Here is a 16,051-nt window from a genome sequence, read left to right as displayed (position 1 = left end):
TCACTAGAAATATGTTACTTCATTTAATAATATGTGTAATCTTAATACTTTATCCGTCTCATATTAGTTATCGACATTATTGAAAGTAGTTGTCGTAAATTTATAAATTAAAGATTTTTTCTTAAAGAGTTTAAATAAGTTGGTAAAGTTCCAAAAAGGTTCTTAAGAGAAAAATTAGTAAAACTATCTTTCTTATTTATGATTACTAAAGGGCGTGTAAAAGAAAAAGTGGACAACTGATACAAGATGGAACTCAAAATGAGTAAGTCGTAAAACTTTATTCGTGTTCCAGATGATGTTAATGTGTGTAATTAAAGAGAGATACGTTTTATTGATTAGTATATCTACGCAATGAGCGATTGTAAACATGCACAAATTGTTTTCCAAAATATGAATAAAAAATATTTAATAAAAATAATATATCATATATTTATATGTTTTATTAAACCATGCTATAATTTGAGTATCTAAATAAGCTACAAATTTAAGAAATTGTAGATTACTCAATACATGCTTATTTGTTTTCTTTTGTTCGAGTCATTCAACAAAATATGGTTGCTAGCAACTTCATAATAGTAGTTGTGTCCCTCATAATTTTAAATTTTGAAGAAGTTAGTATCATATATGGTTGATGCATCACATGATACGTGTATATTACTAATATATCTTTAGAAGGACATTATTATTTTTTTGGGTGTTGTTTTATAATGTTACGCATTAATAATTTAAAAAATAAATTTATAGTATTATAAAAAAAGAAAAGAACAATTAAGACAAATATGGCATTTAAGGTAATAATATATATATATATATATATATAACAAATATTAAAACAAGCTATTAGATAAGAGCGAGTCATTCAGATGATAAATATCTTTCACTTTCAATTCTTAATTTGTGAGTTCGAATCACCAAAGGAATAAAAAGGGATATGAGTTCCTGAGGAATGGGGAGGGGGTAAGAAAAAATAAGCTATCTAGAGATCATACGAAGATTTTCATTCGTTTAAATTTAACAACGATCTTAATGTTAGACATACATTTTACTAATTTCGTCAATTCACCACTATATTCATCGCCATCGATGATCAATTATTGTTATCGATGCCTACCATTATTAACTATCACTATCCATAACCACCATTACTGTCGATTACCACAATTAGTTGTTATCGTCGTTGACTAAGATTTGCAAATATAATCACCAATCACCATTACCACAACAATCTTTGATCAATACAAATAATCATACTTATCAATGGTCACTATTTATTATCAACCGTCACCATCACCATTCACCACAACTATCAGTCGCCACTAGCAATCATGTACCATCATCACCCACAATTGTTTGTCACCGTCACTACTAGCTACTACCCACGATACCTTTACTAACTAATATCATTCCTAACGGGCGCCCGTGACCACCATCCCTAGTCATTACCACCACCAACTGCCCTATATATATGGTGTTAGATCAATTTCGTATTTTGATGAATTTTATGTTTATTAAGTTTTAAATAAAGACATTTTTTATATATTTAAATATTGAAAAATCATCAATCTTAATTAGTTAATATCTAAATTTTAAAACAATATATTAATATTCAAATGGTTATTTTTATTCATACGTCTAAATTTTAGTACATATTTTATGATTGGAGTGGTTATTAAGTCAAAATATATTAATTTCAATAAAAATAAATGAGGCATAACTGTGATATTTTAACGACTTAATACATCAACATCTTGTGTCTAAAAGGGCCACTTATGATGTGTTCAAGTGTCTAAATAAAATTTACTCGTTGAACACAAGATGAAAACTTCTGCACGCACTTTGAAGCATCTATTAGATAGTCAAATTAACAACAAGATAATATAAATATTTTATTAAGTGTTTAATTAAAATAAATCATAATTTAAATGTATAAATGAAATTTGTGCTACTTAGCATAGGACATACTAATGCTTTATAAAATACGACAATCAATGTAAAATTCCAAAAGAATATAAATTGTTGCAAAATATTTTAGAGCATTTTTTTCTTCTTAAGTTACAAAGATGTTTGGCGGGTAACACAAAATCATTAAAACATATTCTTCCCGCCAATAAGTTTTCTGTTATTTGGTTGGTGTAATTGAGAAAAAAAGAAAAAAAAAAAGAAACAAGTTTAATAGAAATTAAAATGGGACCGAGTTGACTCACTATACGGTGATTAGCTTTGTTTCCTTTTTGTCTTACCCCCACCCCCTTTTTTTTAAAAAAAAATATATATATAGAGATAGATAGATAGATATAGATATTTTTTGGGAGTTTTTCATTTTGTGTGTCAGATATTTATATTGAGGCCGATTAATTTAGATTCATGCATTATAAAATATATTTATGGAGATTCAAATTTAAAATTTTTAATTAAGGATGAAGTAATTTCAATTGTTTCACTATAATCGATATTGGTAAATATAAACAGTTGTCACTAATTGTGTTTGACATGTATCATCAAAGTTTTTATTGGATTATAATTATTTGAACTCATTAATGTAGGTCTACACTAGTGTCAAGAAATTAAAGGAAATCATTGAAGAATTAACATATAATTGGTAATTTTTTGATGATCAAATACATGTTATTGCTGAAATTAAGATGTAGTGCAAGCTATTTGAATTTGTTATAGGTAAATGATACTTTTTAAAGTCACGTGTTAAGATTTTTTTTTTTAATTATGTTTGAATTTGAATATTTTTAAAAACAATCACAACTACAACTCTTACATTCTTCAAGAATTATACTACATTAAAAATAAAGTTTTATAAGATATTAATAAGTGCCTATTTTTTTTATAGTTAGGAGGACAAAAACACAATTTAACGTGTAATTTTTTTTATCATTCTTCCTAGTGCTATATGAAGTGATGATTGATTTATAAAGACGTATTTCGCTGGATCATATGATGAATATGTTTTTTTTTATAAGAATAAGTATATACAAAATGTTATTTGAGTTTTATAGAACTTAATAACATAAGATACATTATTTGATTAATGATAATTATCTTTTAAATAAATATAGTTTTTAATGATCAATAATAATTTAGTAAATCAAATATCATAAATAAATAAAAAAACCAATTACCAAAGTTAATAATAATTTTTAAATATTCGTTAAAATCGTTATACGTAATCAAAAGTTACAACGAAAAATAACCGTCGTCAAAAATTTGATAGTTATAACGTCAAAAAACTATCGCCTAGAAAGCTAGGGAAGTCATTTCCCTCCCTAGTCGGTGAAAAATATTTTCCTTCATAAAACAATCAAACATTGAAATGATTTTTTTTGTTTGAATTATATTGTCCGAGTCATTGAGTTAGAAAATTGGACTCACTGAGTTACGCTTTGGGTAAGGAAAACAATATCCAGAAAGCCCACACAATTAAACTTTGGGTACTGAAGAATCTTGATTTTGCCTTTTCGTTTTTAGGGCTATAACCCTTTTTCCCATTTCTCTTATCTATACATTTCCCTTCTTCCATTATCTTTTCAATGGCGGTTCTTGTGGTTTTTGCTTAAAAAGGTAAGATTTTTATGTGTTTTATATAATCTTTGTGTAATTTATGTTTGTTGTACTTGTGTTTTTCTGTAAAGGGTAGTTATAGATTTGTATAAAATGGTAAGATTTTGCTGATTTATTTGTTTGTTTTCTTTGTTGGGTTTGTGCGATCTGAAGGAAGAATCTATAAAAGGGTAAAATTTGAGTGGATTTTGTTGAAAGAGTGCGATTGTTAAGTGAAGCGAAGGGACCCCAGATTTTTATTTTGTTGGATTTTTTTGGTTTATGGTGTGAATTGGATTGGGAATTGAGTTGGGTTTTTGGAATGGAGGGTGGTGTGGGTAGATCAGAAAGGAGAGGGAGGAAAAGGAGAAGAAAGGATGTAACAAATGTGGAGGTTGATCAAGATGGGAAGAAAAGGGCTGTTGGATTGAAGCCTAAATCATTGGTGGGTAGGTATGTGAGGAAGGAATTTGAGGGAAATGGGTTATTTTTGGGAAAGATTATGTTTTATGATTCGGGGTTGTATAGGGTGGATTATGATGATGGAGATTGTGAAGATTTGGATACGGGTGAATTGAAAGAGGTTTTGGTTGAAGAGGATGAGTTGGTTGGTGAATGGTTGGACAGGAAGAAAAAGTTGAATGAAATGGTGGCAGGTAGGGAGGTAAAGGATGTTGCTTCTCAGGTTGAGATTGAGGCTGATCCGATCAGTGCTGTAGTTGATGGGATTGAAGAAGTGCCAGATTCGAGTGACTTGAGGAATGATTGTCCTGTTAAACTTGAGAAGATGCAAGTAGATACTGATGCTGATTCACTGAGCGATTTGTCTGAAGATGATGAGGAGCAGGATTTAAGTTCAGAGGTGGAAAAGCCTCTTGTTCCTGCACCTGAACTGCCTCCATCTTCTGGCAATATTGGTATTCCAGAGGAGTATGTACCACACCTTTTATCCATTTATAGCTTTTTACGGACATTTAGCACCACATTGTTTCTAAGTCCCTTTGGACTTGATGACTTTGTGGGTGCACTCAGCTGTTCTGTTCCAAACTCGTTGCTGGACTCTATTCATGTTGCTCTAATGCGTGTTTTGAGGCGTCACCTTGAAAAGCTGTCATCTGATGGTTCTGAGCTTGCATCAAAATGCGTAAGGTGAGTTTATTTGCCTATTTCATCTAGGATATTTTTTGAAAAACTGCTGGACCAAGTTCTAGTCAGTTTTATTTTAATGTTGTTTTGGTTTTGTTTGGGAGGTGCTTCCTGTCATGCTGTCCTTCTGAAAAATGCATCACTGAACTTGAAGAATGCCTTGATTATGACATGGTAAAAATAAACTAAAAGCTAGATAACTTGTCAGAAGAAAAATTCAAATGATGGTTTATGACATGAAGTTCCATTACAGTGTGTCCTCATGCAGTTTGACTTTGCCTGTATTAAGGCATTGAATGACATACTTTCCTAACAGTTCAGCTGTTTTAATTAATCGTGGCATGGCATTGTTTGTATGTTTGGGATGTGCTTGAATATTTTCCGTGCTGATTATATATCATTTTTGCAAGCAGTAGCAGTTATTCACTTTTGTTGAATATTCCTTGTCACTGTACTTTTCATGGAGGAGATCTTGAAATGCTTAACTAATGTATTTATTTCAGCATAAGCAAGAGTCAGTGCAGTCGTGCTTACAGGATTTCATATTTAGGTTTCTATGTAATTATACAATTTAGTAGTGTACATTTTGGAAGCTTGACTATTGCTGCCTGCTTGTAGGAACATTGATTGGAGCTTGCTTGATACAATGACTTGGGCTGCTTATCTAGTTCATTATTTAACGGGAATGGGATACACAGATGAACATGGTTGGAAAGGTTTTTATCCCCATACTTTGGAGAAGGAATACTACTCATTATCTGCCTGCAGGAAACTCATAGTTCTGCAGATCTTGTGCGACAGTGTCCTAGATTCTGAAGAGCTAAGAGAAGAAATTGACATGCGCGAGGAATCAGAGGTAGGAATTGATTCAGATGGCGGTACAGCTTTTGCCCCAGTTATTGGACCACGCAGAGTGCATCCACGGTACTCTAAAACTTCTGCCTGCAAGGACCAAGAAGCCATCAAGCTTAGTAAAGAAAACAGTGAAACAAATGTCTCTTCTAATACTACTTCTTTGGCTCCCAAAGTTAGTGGACAAGATTCCATTCGTGATGTTGATCAAGATGGTAATGGTGACGAGTGCCGTCTCTGCGGTATGGATGGAACATTACTTTGCTGTGATGGCTGTCCATCATCTTACCATGGTAGGTGCATTGGTGTTTCCAAGATGTATATACCAGAAGGAGCATGGTATTGTCCCGAGTGCACAGTCAATGAGCTTGGGCCCAAAATTACAAGGGGAACAACTCTGAAAGGATCAGAGGTGTTTGGTGTTGATTCCTATGGACAAGTCTTTATGGGCACTTGCAATCATCTACTTGTGTATGTCTCTGAACTTCTATATTTATTGACTCTGTTAAGTTGCAGCATTTGATTATGGGATGTTCTATGTGGAGATATATAATGCCCTTAATCTCAAGTAGTTCATGCTGAAATCTACCTCTGATTCTCCTTTTTAATGTAATTTTTAATCGTCTATTATAGGTTGAAGGCTTTGGCTGGCTCAGACTGTAATGTGAGATACTACTATGACAACGACATACCCAAGGTCCTGCAAGCGCTCAATGCCAATGTGCAGCATTATTCCTTATATTTGGAAATATGCAAAGGAATTATTCAGTACTGGGAACTTCCAGTCAATATCATTTTCCCCAATGGTGAACTTTCTGAAATTAGGAGGCAAGGAGAATGTACAACAGGTGGTTGCCTTTCGTCATCACTTAATTCCTTGATTACAGAAAGTCATGGGGAAGAGAATACTGCAAGTTGTGTCACTGAATATGGTGCAGGAAATGCTCTTCTAGGCAGCTTCCCGATGGAACCAATGCAGAATGAGAATCTCGGTGCAGTTTCCCGACCTGATGGTCTCTGTCTGGCAAATATTGATTCTATAGCGAGACAGAGTAACACACCTATGGATTCGTTGCCATCTGAACAAATTCAAGTGAAATCCAGTGTATGTACTGGTTCAGCTGACCAGCAACTTATTCCTTCTGAGTGGACTGAACAAGATGGCCCAAATTTGGTAAAGACTGCTATGCATACCTCAAGCCACAGTAACTACTTGGAACAAATTAATGGTACTTATGCTGGTGTCATGGTGTCTCATGGAAATGGTTGCTTATACATGGGTTCATCTTTCAAACCTCAAGGATATATAAATAGTTACCTGCATGGAGAATTTGCGGCATCTGCTGCTGCTAGTCTAGCTATCCTTTCTTCTGAAGAAAATCAGGCATCTGAGAATCGCGTTTCAGACAATAAGCGTAAACAATTATCTGCAAGTTTTCTACTTCAAGCTAAAGCTTTCTCATCAGTAGCAGTGCGCTTTTTTTGGCCGAATACAGAAAAGAAACTCGTGGAAGTACCAAGGGAAAGATGCAGTTGGTGTCTTAGTTGTAAGGCTTCTGTCGCTAGTAAGAGGGGATGCTTGTTGAATGCTGCAGCATCAAATGCCATTAAGGGCGCTGTGAAGATACTTAGTGGTCTACGTCCTGCAAAGGGTGGTGAGGGAAGTCTTCCTGGTATTGCCACATATATTATATTGATGGAGGAGAGCTTAACTGGTCTGATAGGTGGCCCATTTCAGAGTGCAGCTTTTAGAAAGCAATGGCGTAAACAGGCAGAGCAAGCTTCTAGTTGCAGTGTGATCAAGTCTCTTTTGCTCGAAGTAAGTGTTTTGCAGACTTTTGTTTATGTTAATGTTAGCTAGCGTAATGTCCACTTTCTTGATCATTGTTTCTCTTAAAATGTTTGTTACCAGTTCTCAATTCACCATATTAGTTGATAAAAAATGTATTTTGTTTATTGTTTTTGAACATTAAATAGTACTTTATGCTAGTAGTATTAGGGGCTACTTGGTAGCGTAATTCATTTAACTCACTTATAATTGAATCTGAAAATGGCTGTCAATTTGTGTCAATCGTATTTTTTTCGATTGTATGGATATTTTCTTTCGAAATGTGTACTTCTTTTTGTTAGGTAATATGCATATTTAATTGATGTTGCCACCAAAATGTCGGAGTGAGTTCGTTCATAAAGAGAACATGGTAGAGAATATAAAGAGCTAAGAAAAGTATGTCTTGGCAACCTACTCTATAACATTGGTAGCAAAAATGTACTTCCATGTTCTTCATCATACGGAATATAGATTTATGTTTAAGGTTCACAATATTGACCCTTCTCTGAAGACTCTAGAAACTCTTTCCTTTCACATGACCCACCATATAACAACAGGGATAGTGTTCTTTTGTAGGAGGATTTTGTCATGTCTGTCTTTTGCCAAGTTAGGAGAAAATCCATGGAGCTCAAAGCTTATTTGATGCCCTGGGTATTAAAGAAAAAAATGCCAAATTTCACATGTAACATTACATTTAAGGAAAAGATTGTTGATATCCTACACATCCACTTTAGGAGGGGAGCATCTAGTGTTTAGTGAAATGCCTCTTTCTGGAGATTGTTTGAAATAAGATTATGTTATTTACCCTATGCTACAAGCCAATTGAAGCATTTGACTTCGTAAAGTGCCTTGTTCTTTCAAATAGATTTCCAAGGCCAAAAGGGAAGTGAGGAGGTGGAGCCTGTCAAAGAGGAGTGGCAGCTCCCAAAAGAGAAATCACCTTTGGAATTAGGATTCCAAAAAAAGGTAATCAATAATCAATTTGGGTAGACAGTGGTGGTGCCTCGTTCAGATGAGACATCAAGCTCATGTATTCGTCAAGTTCCCAGTTGAGGTCTGTTGAGCTGTATAAACTAGTTGAGATCATGTCGTTTATTTGCCATGGAAGTATTAGGGAAACTTGAGAGAGAATTCTTCATAGGGGATTATCCCACCAGATGAGATATAAAATCACGAAAACTATGCCTAGATTGATCTCCCTTGTTGTCAAGGACTTTTTTTTTTGAAATTTCTTTCTTATATGATTAATAGATCTTTCTTTAACTTTGAAAGACATGATAATAGCTATCGTCATCCATATTCCATGTTTTTTTCTCCTCATTCAATACATATATTTCAATAAAATTCCTTAATTTAAGCTTAGCAGGGAGCTTCTATAAGATGTTTCAAAATGTTGACAAAAAGATTAAAGAGGGTGGTCAATGTGCTGGTGGCGGACACACAAATGACCTTTATTAAAGGCAGTCAAATAATGGATACAGTACTCATTACAAATGAATGCCTAGAAAGCAGAATGAGACAAGAGGAGGCGGGGATTATATGCAAGCTGGACAAAGAGTAGGCTTTTGATCATGTCAGCTGGTCATACTTTCTTAGTTTGGTGAATGGTATGGGTTTCGACAACAAATGGATTGGGTGGAGTAAATGTTGTAGCTCTACGTTATTTTCAATTTTTTTGTAATAATAAATACAACAACATACCTAGTGTAGTCCCGCAGAGTGAGGATTGGGGAGGGTAGAGTGTACACAGACCTTTCCCGTACCTTAGAGGTAGAGAGGCTGTTTGTGATAGACCCTCAGCTCTGCTCAAGAAAAAACAGTCCAAAAAAGAAGTAACGGAAGTATAAGAAATAACAGATAACAACTAAAAGCAACCTAGTTATGGAAGATCATGAGGTTTGAGGGTCAACGGGGGAAAACAGTTTTTTTCTCATCAAGGAGGTCCCTTAAATTCAAGAATTGGCAAATATACTCTAGGGTGCAGTGTGGGGAATATACCAACAACTTACCTTGGCATGCCATTGGGAAGCAAACGCAAGGCAGTGGAGATTTGGGATAACATAGTAGAAAAAACAGAGGAAAGAAACTGAGGAGGAATTTTCTATAGTGAGACTGCAAAGAAGGGAAGGGGTACTGCTTGGTAAACTGGTAAATAATATTACTTAGCAAAAAAGGGGTGGATTGGGAATAAGAAATCTAAGGTTACAGAATAATAGCTTATTGGTGAAGTGATTTTGGAGATACCATGGTGAGGAACGTGCTCTTTGGAAGGAGCTATTTAAGGAAAAGTTTGATGAGACAAGCTCTAAGCGTACAAAAGCAATCACAGAACCCTTTTGAGTTGGAGTGTGGAAATCTATCAGGGGCCTTATGGCATCTGCTGGAAGCAAAAACTCAAGGTAGGTAATGGTAGTAAGATTCAGTTCTGGAAAGAAGGATGGATTGATCAAGCTTCTCTTAGTGAATATAAGAACCATTCTCTGATCTATTTACAATATGCAACAATCCTAAGGCAAGTGTGTGCCAGTGTTGGACAATCCAGGGGTGGCCACTATACCAATGGAACTTCATTTGGAAAAGCTTAACACCTACCACAGTGAAGTGCTTTACATGGATGGTGTTAAGAGGGCTTGTCTTACTCATGTAGGGCTACATAGGAAAGAAATGCAATTGGTGTCTAGGTGCTTTCTTTGTAACAACTAAGAGGAGACAAACAACTATCTGCTCCTCCATTGCAAATTCATTGTTTAGTTATGGGAAATTTTTCTTAGCCTCACGAACCCTAGGTGGATCATGCCTGAACATACAACAAATTCACTAAGCCTTTGGATTAGTAGGGGAGGTTAAAAGCCAGAAGAGTTGGTGGAGGATAATACCATCTTGTATCTGTTTTGTGTGGAGAGCAAGAAATGACAGATGTTTTGAAGATATATCCAATTCTATACAAAAAGTAAAATGAAATTGTATTGTATCTCTTTAGTTTTGGTGTAAAGAACAATGTAGAGGATAATACTTCGTCTCCTCTTTTACTTTGTAAACAATCTTGGGAAAATAGCCCTTATTTCTTGTCTTGTACAGTCTACCTATCTTACTTCTCATCTTTTCACCTCTACCAAACATCGTCTAGGTTAAAGTAATAATGTGAAGCAGTAGAATAAACATTGCTAAATATTTTATGGTAAAGAAACTAGTACGTTAGATGCCCACATAAACAGTCCATTTTTAAGAATATTAGGCAACTAGTTCAGTTTCAGTATTACTGAAGAAACCAATTTATCTTATTTTGCCTTTTGTTTTTTAAGCCAAATGTAACTCTGGTAAAATAATGAGAGGTTTGCATGGCAAAGAGAAAGGGGGATGTGGAGTTAATTGCCATCAGGGAGCAGCAGTGAACAGCTTTTGAGTAATGTGGTGCAGGGTATACAGGATATCTGCACATGTAATATTTGTTCCGTCATCGGTTTATTTAGTGAGTATTCTTTTTGCCGCAAGTGGGCTAAGTGCTTAGGTTCTGTGCTTTGATTATGTTTGTGGTTCATCAATCTTTGGTCTGAAGTATGAAATCCAGAAACCACGGGGAAATTCCATACTGCTTAAGTTGCAGCCTTGATTTCTTAGTTGCACATTGTTTGAATTCCAACAGATTTTTGCAATTTTTTAGGCTGCTATAGAATTTAGAAGGGCTAGACAATTCTGGCTTTATTTGGAAACTTTGCATTTAACTGCATTGTGTTATTAGAATAATTCGAAAGATAGATACTTTGTGATATGCCCTAACCTTTGACATCTATAACTACTTCCTACATATGCTTTTATCTATAGAATATTCTGTTCTTTGTGCTGATGAATGTAGTGTATGGATTTATGTTTGCAGCTTGAGGAGAATATCCGCCTAGTTGCATTTTCTATGGATTGGACAAAGCTTGTTGACGGTGGATCATCTGTGTCTTCTATCACCCATTCAGCTGCTGGTGCTGCTGGATCAACTCAAAAGCGTAAACCAGGGAGACGTGGTAGGAAACCAATGGCTATTGTTGAAGCCACTGCTGATGAGTGCCAGGATATACCAACTGACTTCACTTGGTGGAGAGGTGGATTGATTTCTAAGTTTATATTCCAGAAGGGGACCCTACCCCGAAGGATGGTGAAGAAAGCTGCACTTCAAGGTGTCTTTGAGATACCCCCATTACCTTTTTTGTACTGCAAATTTTCAATTTTTCAGTTGTCGAAAAGAAGGAATATTTCATTATGACTTACCATAAGTTCAGTGGAATACAAATATAAATGCCATGAGAATTCATTAATAGCTTATTCTCTTGCAGGTGGTGTAAGAAAGATACCTGGTATTTATTATGCTGAAGGGTCTGAGACTGCCAAAAGAAATAGGCAGCTTGTTTGGCGGGCTGCAGTTGATATGTGTAAGACAACATCACAGCTTGCGCTTCAGGTGATTGAGATATATTGCTAAAGATTGAAGCTCCTTTTTGTGACAAGCTTTTGCTGCAAGTCTGGATCAAGTGTTTCTTCTGATGTTCAATCTTAGTGAAGAAGTTGTTCTTTTCCCTTACAGGTGAAGTATCTAGACATGCACGTGAGATGGAGTGACCTTGTTCGTCCCGAGCAGAGCATTCAAGATGGGAAAGGTCCAGAAACAGAAGCTTCAGCTTTCAGAAATGCTTATATATGCAACAAAAGAGTTGTTGAAAATGAGATTAGGTATGGTGTTGCTTTTGGGAATCAGAAGCATCTCCCATCTCGGGTGATGAAAAGTGTAGTAGAAGTAGAGCAAACACAGGATGGAAAGGAAAAATATTGGTTTTCTGAGTTGCGGATTCCTTTGTATCTTATAAAAGAGTATGAAGAAAAAATGGGAAAAGATCTGCCTTCAGCAAACAAACCCACAAGTGCATTTACACAGAAAAAATCCTTGAGGGCTCCTTGTAAAGATATTTTCTCTTATCTGGTTCGGAAGAGAGATGGCAATGATACGTATTGTTGTGCTTCATGTCAAGCAGATGTGACATTCAGGTATCCATTTAATGCATTAATCAAAATTTCTTTTCTGCTTTTTCTCATGTTCGCTTATTTATGCGATCTCACTTTCTCAGGAATGCGGTCAAGTGCAATACATGCCAAGGTACTATAATATATCATATATTTCTTGTATCAGTTACTATCATTTTGTTATGCGGTCTAGCTAGTTGATCTGGGAGTTTATCCATATTATCTCTTTTGCAGGTCTCTGTCACGAGCTCTGTACAGTTAGTTCAACAATTGATGCTACAAAAACTTGCAAACAGTGTAGCCAAAATAGAGCCCTTTCTCAAGCTAAATGCAGTGATGAATCTCCAAAAAGTCCTTTACTCCTGCAAGGAAAATACTTTCCAAAACCAATATCAGCCAACAAAGGAGATAATGTTGATAATTTTAATCGTCCATCAGCCTCCATTGCCACTTTGAAGCATTCTTCTGGGATGAAGCATGGCAATTCCTCGAACTCCACTGCAAAAACAAAGCGCAACTTAGGCGTCATTTGGAAAAAGAAGAGTGAAGACACTGGCACTGAGTTTAGATTAAGAAACATACTTCTGAAGGGCAATCCAGACAGGGATTCTCTCATACCTACTTGCCACCTTTGTCGCAGAACATACGATCCTGATTTGATGTACATCCGCTGTGAAACCTGTTCAAGTAAGTTTGTTCCTGGGAGGAATTCTTTTTACCCTGTTAATCATGAATATATGTTACATTACTTTTTAGGTTTAGAGCGATAATTAATACATTCTGAGTTTTCAGATTGGTTTCATGCTGATGCTGTTGGACTTGAAGAGTCAAAAGTTTATGACGTTATGGGGTTCAAATGTTCTAGATGCCGTAGGACTAGAATACCCATCTGTCCTTATTTGGATCCAGAAAGCAAAAAACAGTTGGAAGAAAAGAGAATGCGCCCAAAGGCTTCAAAGATAGATAATTCAGGAATGGAGTTTGGTTCTGGGATGATTTCAGAGCTAAATATGGATGATGAGATGTCTACTCAAGTGGTGCCTTCAACGGAGGACAACATGTATCTAGAGGATGATAATTCTCTTTATGTTTCTACCTCAGAAGAATTCAGTGAGCAATTCCCGGAAGCTGATTGTGAATGGAATGCTGCACCCATGTCTGTGCTGGGCCCTAAAAAATTGCCTGTGAGAAGGCATGTAAAGAATGAGAATGATTTGGATTCTTCTTTTGCAAGCAATCCTTCCAATGCTGATTTTTTTGGAGGAAACATAATGATTTCTGCAGATGAAATACCAGCTAATGCAGAACGGGGTACTAAACTGCCAGTACGAAGAAATGGAGGAATGGATAAGGATTCAGATACTTCTTTTGCCAACAACCCCACAAATGTTGAATTATCCACACCTCTTGAGGTTGAATGGGATACTTCCAGAAATGGTTTTGAGGAAGGGATGATGTTTGAATATACTGATCTCCAGTATGATGATATGGAGTTTGAACCTCAGACCTATTTCTCTTTCAATGAATTGCTTGCATCTGATGATTGTGGCCCTCTTGATGGATCTGCTAATTTAACAGACAACGTTGACACATTGTTGGGGTTTCCATCTGATGGACTTTCTGATATGTCTTACTTCCAGCACGAGCATGCACTTAGCATAGATTCCGCTGCTGTTACTGTCCCTTGTAAAATGTGTTCTCATTCTGAACCTTGCCCTGATCTTTGTTGTCAAATGTGTGGCATATGGATCCACAGTCATTGTTCACCTTGGGTTGAAGAGTTGTTTGGAGAAACAGGTTGGAGGTGTGGCCACTGCAGGGATTGGAGATAGTCGATGCTTACATCATTTTTTTGTGATCTTTCTGATTGAAGCTAGAGGTGCATCAAGCCCGGATAGTTGGATTCTTGATGCAGTTTCCCGGACAGACTATTTGCTGATACAAGCTGCTATTGCTGCTTTTGTCACAAATAGATAAGGAGGTCGAAGTCACTCATGATGCCAGCAGGTAATTGTTCTGCTAAGCACAGCTAGAGCATGTCTACACATTCAAGGTTCAGTGATGAGGCTGCTGCAATTTCGCAACCTGCAAATTTCCCTCATCTGATCTGTGACCTTTCGTAATCAACAAGTCTTGTAGTTCTTTCGAATGAGTATAGCTGGATTATAGGAAACCAATCATGCGCAGTATACATGTAGAAAATGTTTTAGTAGGAGGTTGTGGTATTTGCTCCAACCTTGGTGGATAAGCAACTCCTTTTTGTTGGGCTTATCTGATATTTTTGACTGTATAAAGAGGCCATTAGTTAGACATTCTTTTTCACCATCTGCATTTTTAAATTTCATTGAATGGAGTTGGCATATTTTGGTTACACCTTGTGTTTCTGAAGGGGGAGCACCGTGATATTCACAGGGTTATGAATCTAATTAGGGAAAGCAGCGTTCAGGAAACCATGAAGCGGAAAAAAGCGACAAGGTTCTGCTTCACGCTTTAAGTGAAGCATGAGATGAAGCGCTCGTTCCATTGAAGTGAAGCATAAGTTGAAAGAAAAAAGATCAAAATAAATAAAGAATATATATAAGCAAAATTTCTAATGAAAAACTCTAGATGAGTGAAAATTTTAGAGAAGCAGACCAATAGTCAAATTAAACTGGGTCTCTTGAAATAAGAGGTCACAGCTCTTTTTTCCCCCCTTTAATCGACCTTTTAAGACTTCAAAAAAATTAATCGTCGCTTCCTTTGCTTTGCGCATTGTCAAGCTTCAGGCTTTGAAGCAACCGCTTCTCTTCACCTCCATCGCTTCTAGTCTGCGAAGCATGACTGGCTTGCATGGCAGCACTCGCTTTCCTGAACACTGAGCAAAGGGTGTATAATGACTGGATATTGGATAAGTAGTACTCAGTTGGGAAAGCAAATGTGTTGATAGACTGTAATTAGATGGTGAGATAAAGATCAACTAAAGATAACACTACGACGTCTTGATTGTACTAGGAACACAGTCCATATATTGTTGCAAGGCTTTAGTAAATAATAGAGTTTGGTGCTAGGAAATATCCTTCAGTGCGAATGTCTGTCGAATCAATCACCGACAATTTATGTACACTGACATTAACACTATTACAGACGATTTGCTTTAACGCAGCTTAAGACACTCAAGGATCTAGACAACTTTGGAGGCCAATTTAGTCTATCAAATGTCTCGAAATAAAAAAAATTCAATTAGATTGGTGTCACGCTATTTTTTATTGTGAAAATGAATATCTATTCACCTCCAGAGGTTAATGTTACGTTGAATCAGTTTATACCTGTTAGAACAATCTCAGAGGCACCTACTTAGCGTAGTCTCGATTGTTTATTTAACATAGGCCATCGACCTTTCCTAAATAAGGGGAAATTTACTGCTTATTAACTAGAACTTGTACGAGATATCGAAATAGGCATGTGGACTTAAAAGGACGACAAATTGCTTCAATAAAAATAGATTGAGAAACTATTATTGGGATTGAAATGAATTGTGTAATTGAGCCGAGTGTCATAACCCGCCACTTGATCATGAAGATGGGGGAAAGATCTAGAGTCTTGGAGAGGTTAATAGAAGACTCTAGAATGTCCAGGAGAATTCTTGAAGAAGGTAGAAGAACCTAGAGTCTTGGAGAGGTTAGTGGAAGACTC

General features: G+C 36.1%; 1 protein-coding gene across 1 annotated transcript; it reads left to right on the top strand.

The window, feature by feature from the left end:
• The first annotated feature begins 3,375 nt into the window (after positions 1 to 3,375).
• Positions 3,376 to 14,750, top strand: LOC129902145 (DDT domain-containing protein PTM-like). The gene is made up of 10 exons (XM_055977207.1): positions 3,376 to 3,570; positions 3,724 to 4,698; positions 5,314 to 6,018; positions 6,181 to 7,366; positions 11,250 to 11,541; positions 11,698 to 11,822; positions 11,946 to 12,403; positions 12,484 to 12,512; positions 12,614 to 13,066; positions 13,172 to 14,750. Exons 2-10 carry the CDS (start codon positions 3,872 to 3,874, stop codon positions 14,209 to 14,211), a joined length of 5,115 nt encoding a protein of 1,704 aa, XP_055833182.1. The 5' UTR covers positions 3,376 to 3,570; positions 3,724 to 3,871; the 3' UTR covers positions 14,212 to 14,750.
• The last annotated feature ends 1,301 nt before the right edge of the window (positions 14,751 to 16,051 follow it).

This window comes from Solanum dulcamara, chromosome 9 (assembly GCF_947179165.1).
Source record: "Solanum dulcamara chromosome 9, daSolDulc1.2, whole genome shotgun sequence".
In the NCBI taxonomy this organism is placed as follows: domain Eukaryota; kingdom Viridiplantae; phylum Streptophyta; class Magnoliopsida; order Solanales; family Solanaceae; genus Solanum; species Solanum dulcamara.
The sequence above is the reverse complement of the archived record's forward strand: the minus strand, read 5'-3'. Positions and strand labels throughout refer to the sequence as shown.

What these genes read in the sequence shown, in the direction of transcription:
- LOC129902145 (XM_055977207.1), top strand. Translation starts at nt 3,872, where the DNA reads ATGGAGGGTGGTGTGGGTAGATCAGAAAGGAGAGGGAGGAAAAGGAGA. An exon ending in TCAAGTCTCTTTTGCTCGAA is followed by an intron (nt 7,367 to 11,249) that starts GTAAGTGTTTTG and finishes TTATGTTTGCAG; the next exon opens with CTTGAGGAGAATATCCGCCT. An exon ending in CAAGCAGATGTGACATTCAG is followed by an intron (nt 12,404 to 12,483) that starts GTATCCATTTAA and finishes TCACTTTCTCAG; the next exon opens with GAATGCGGTCAAGTGCAATA.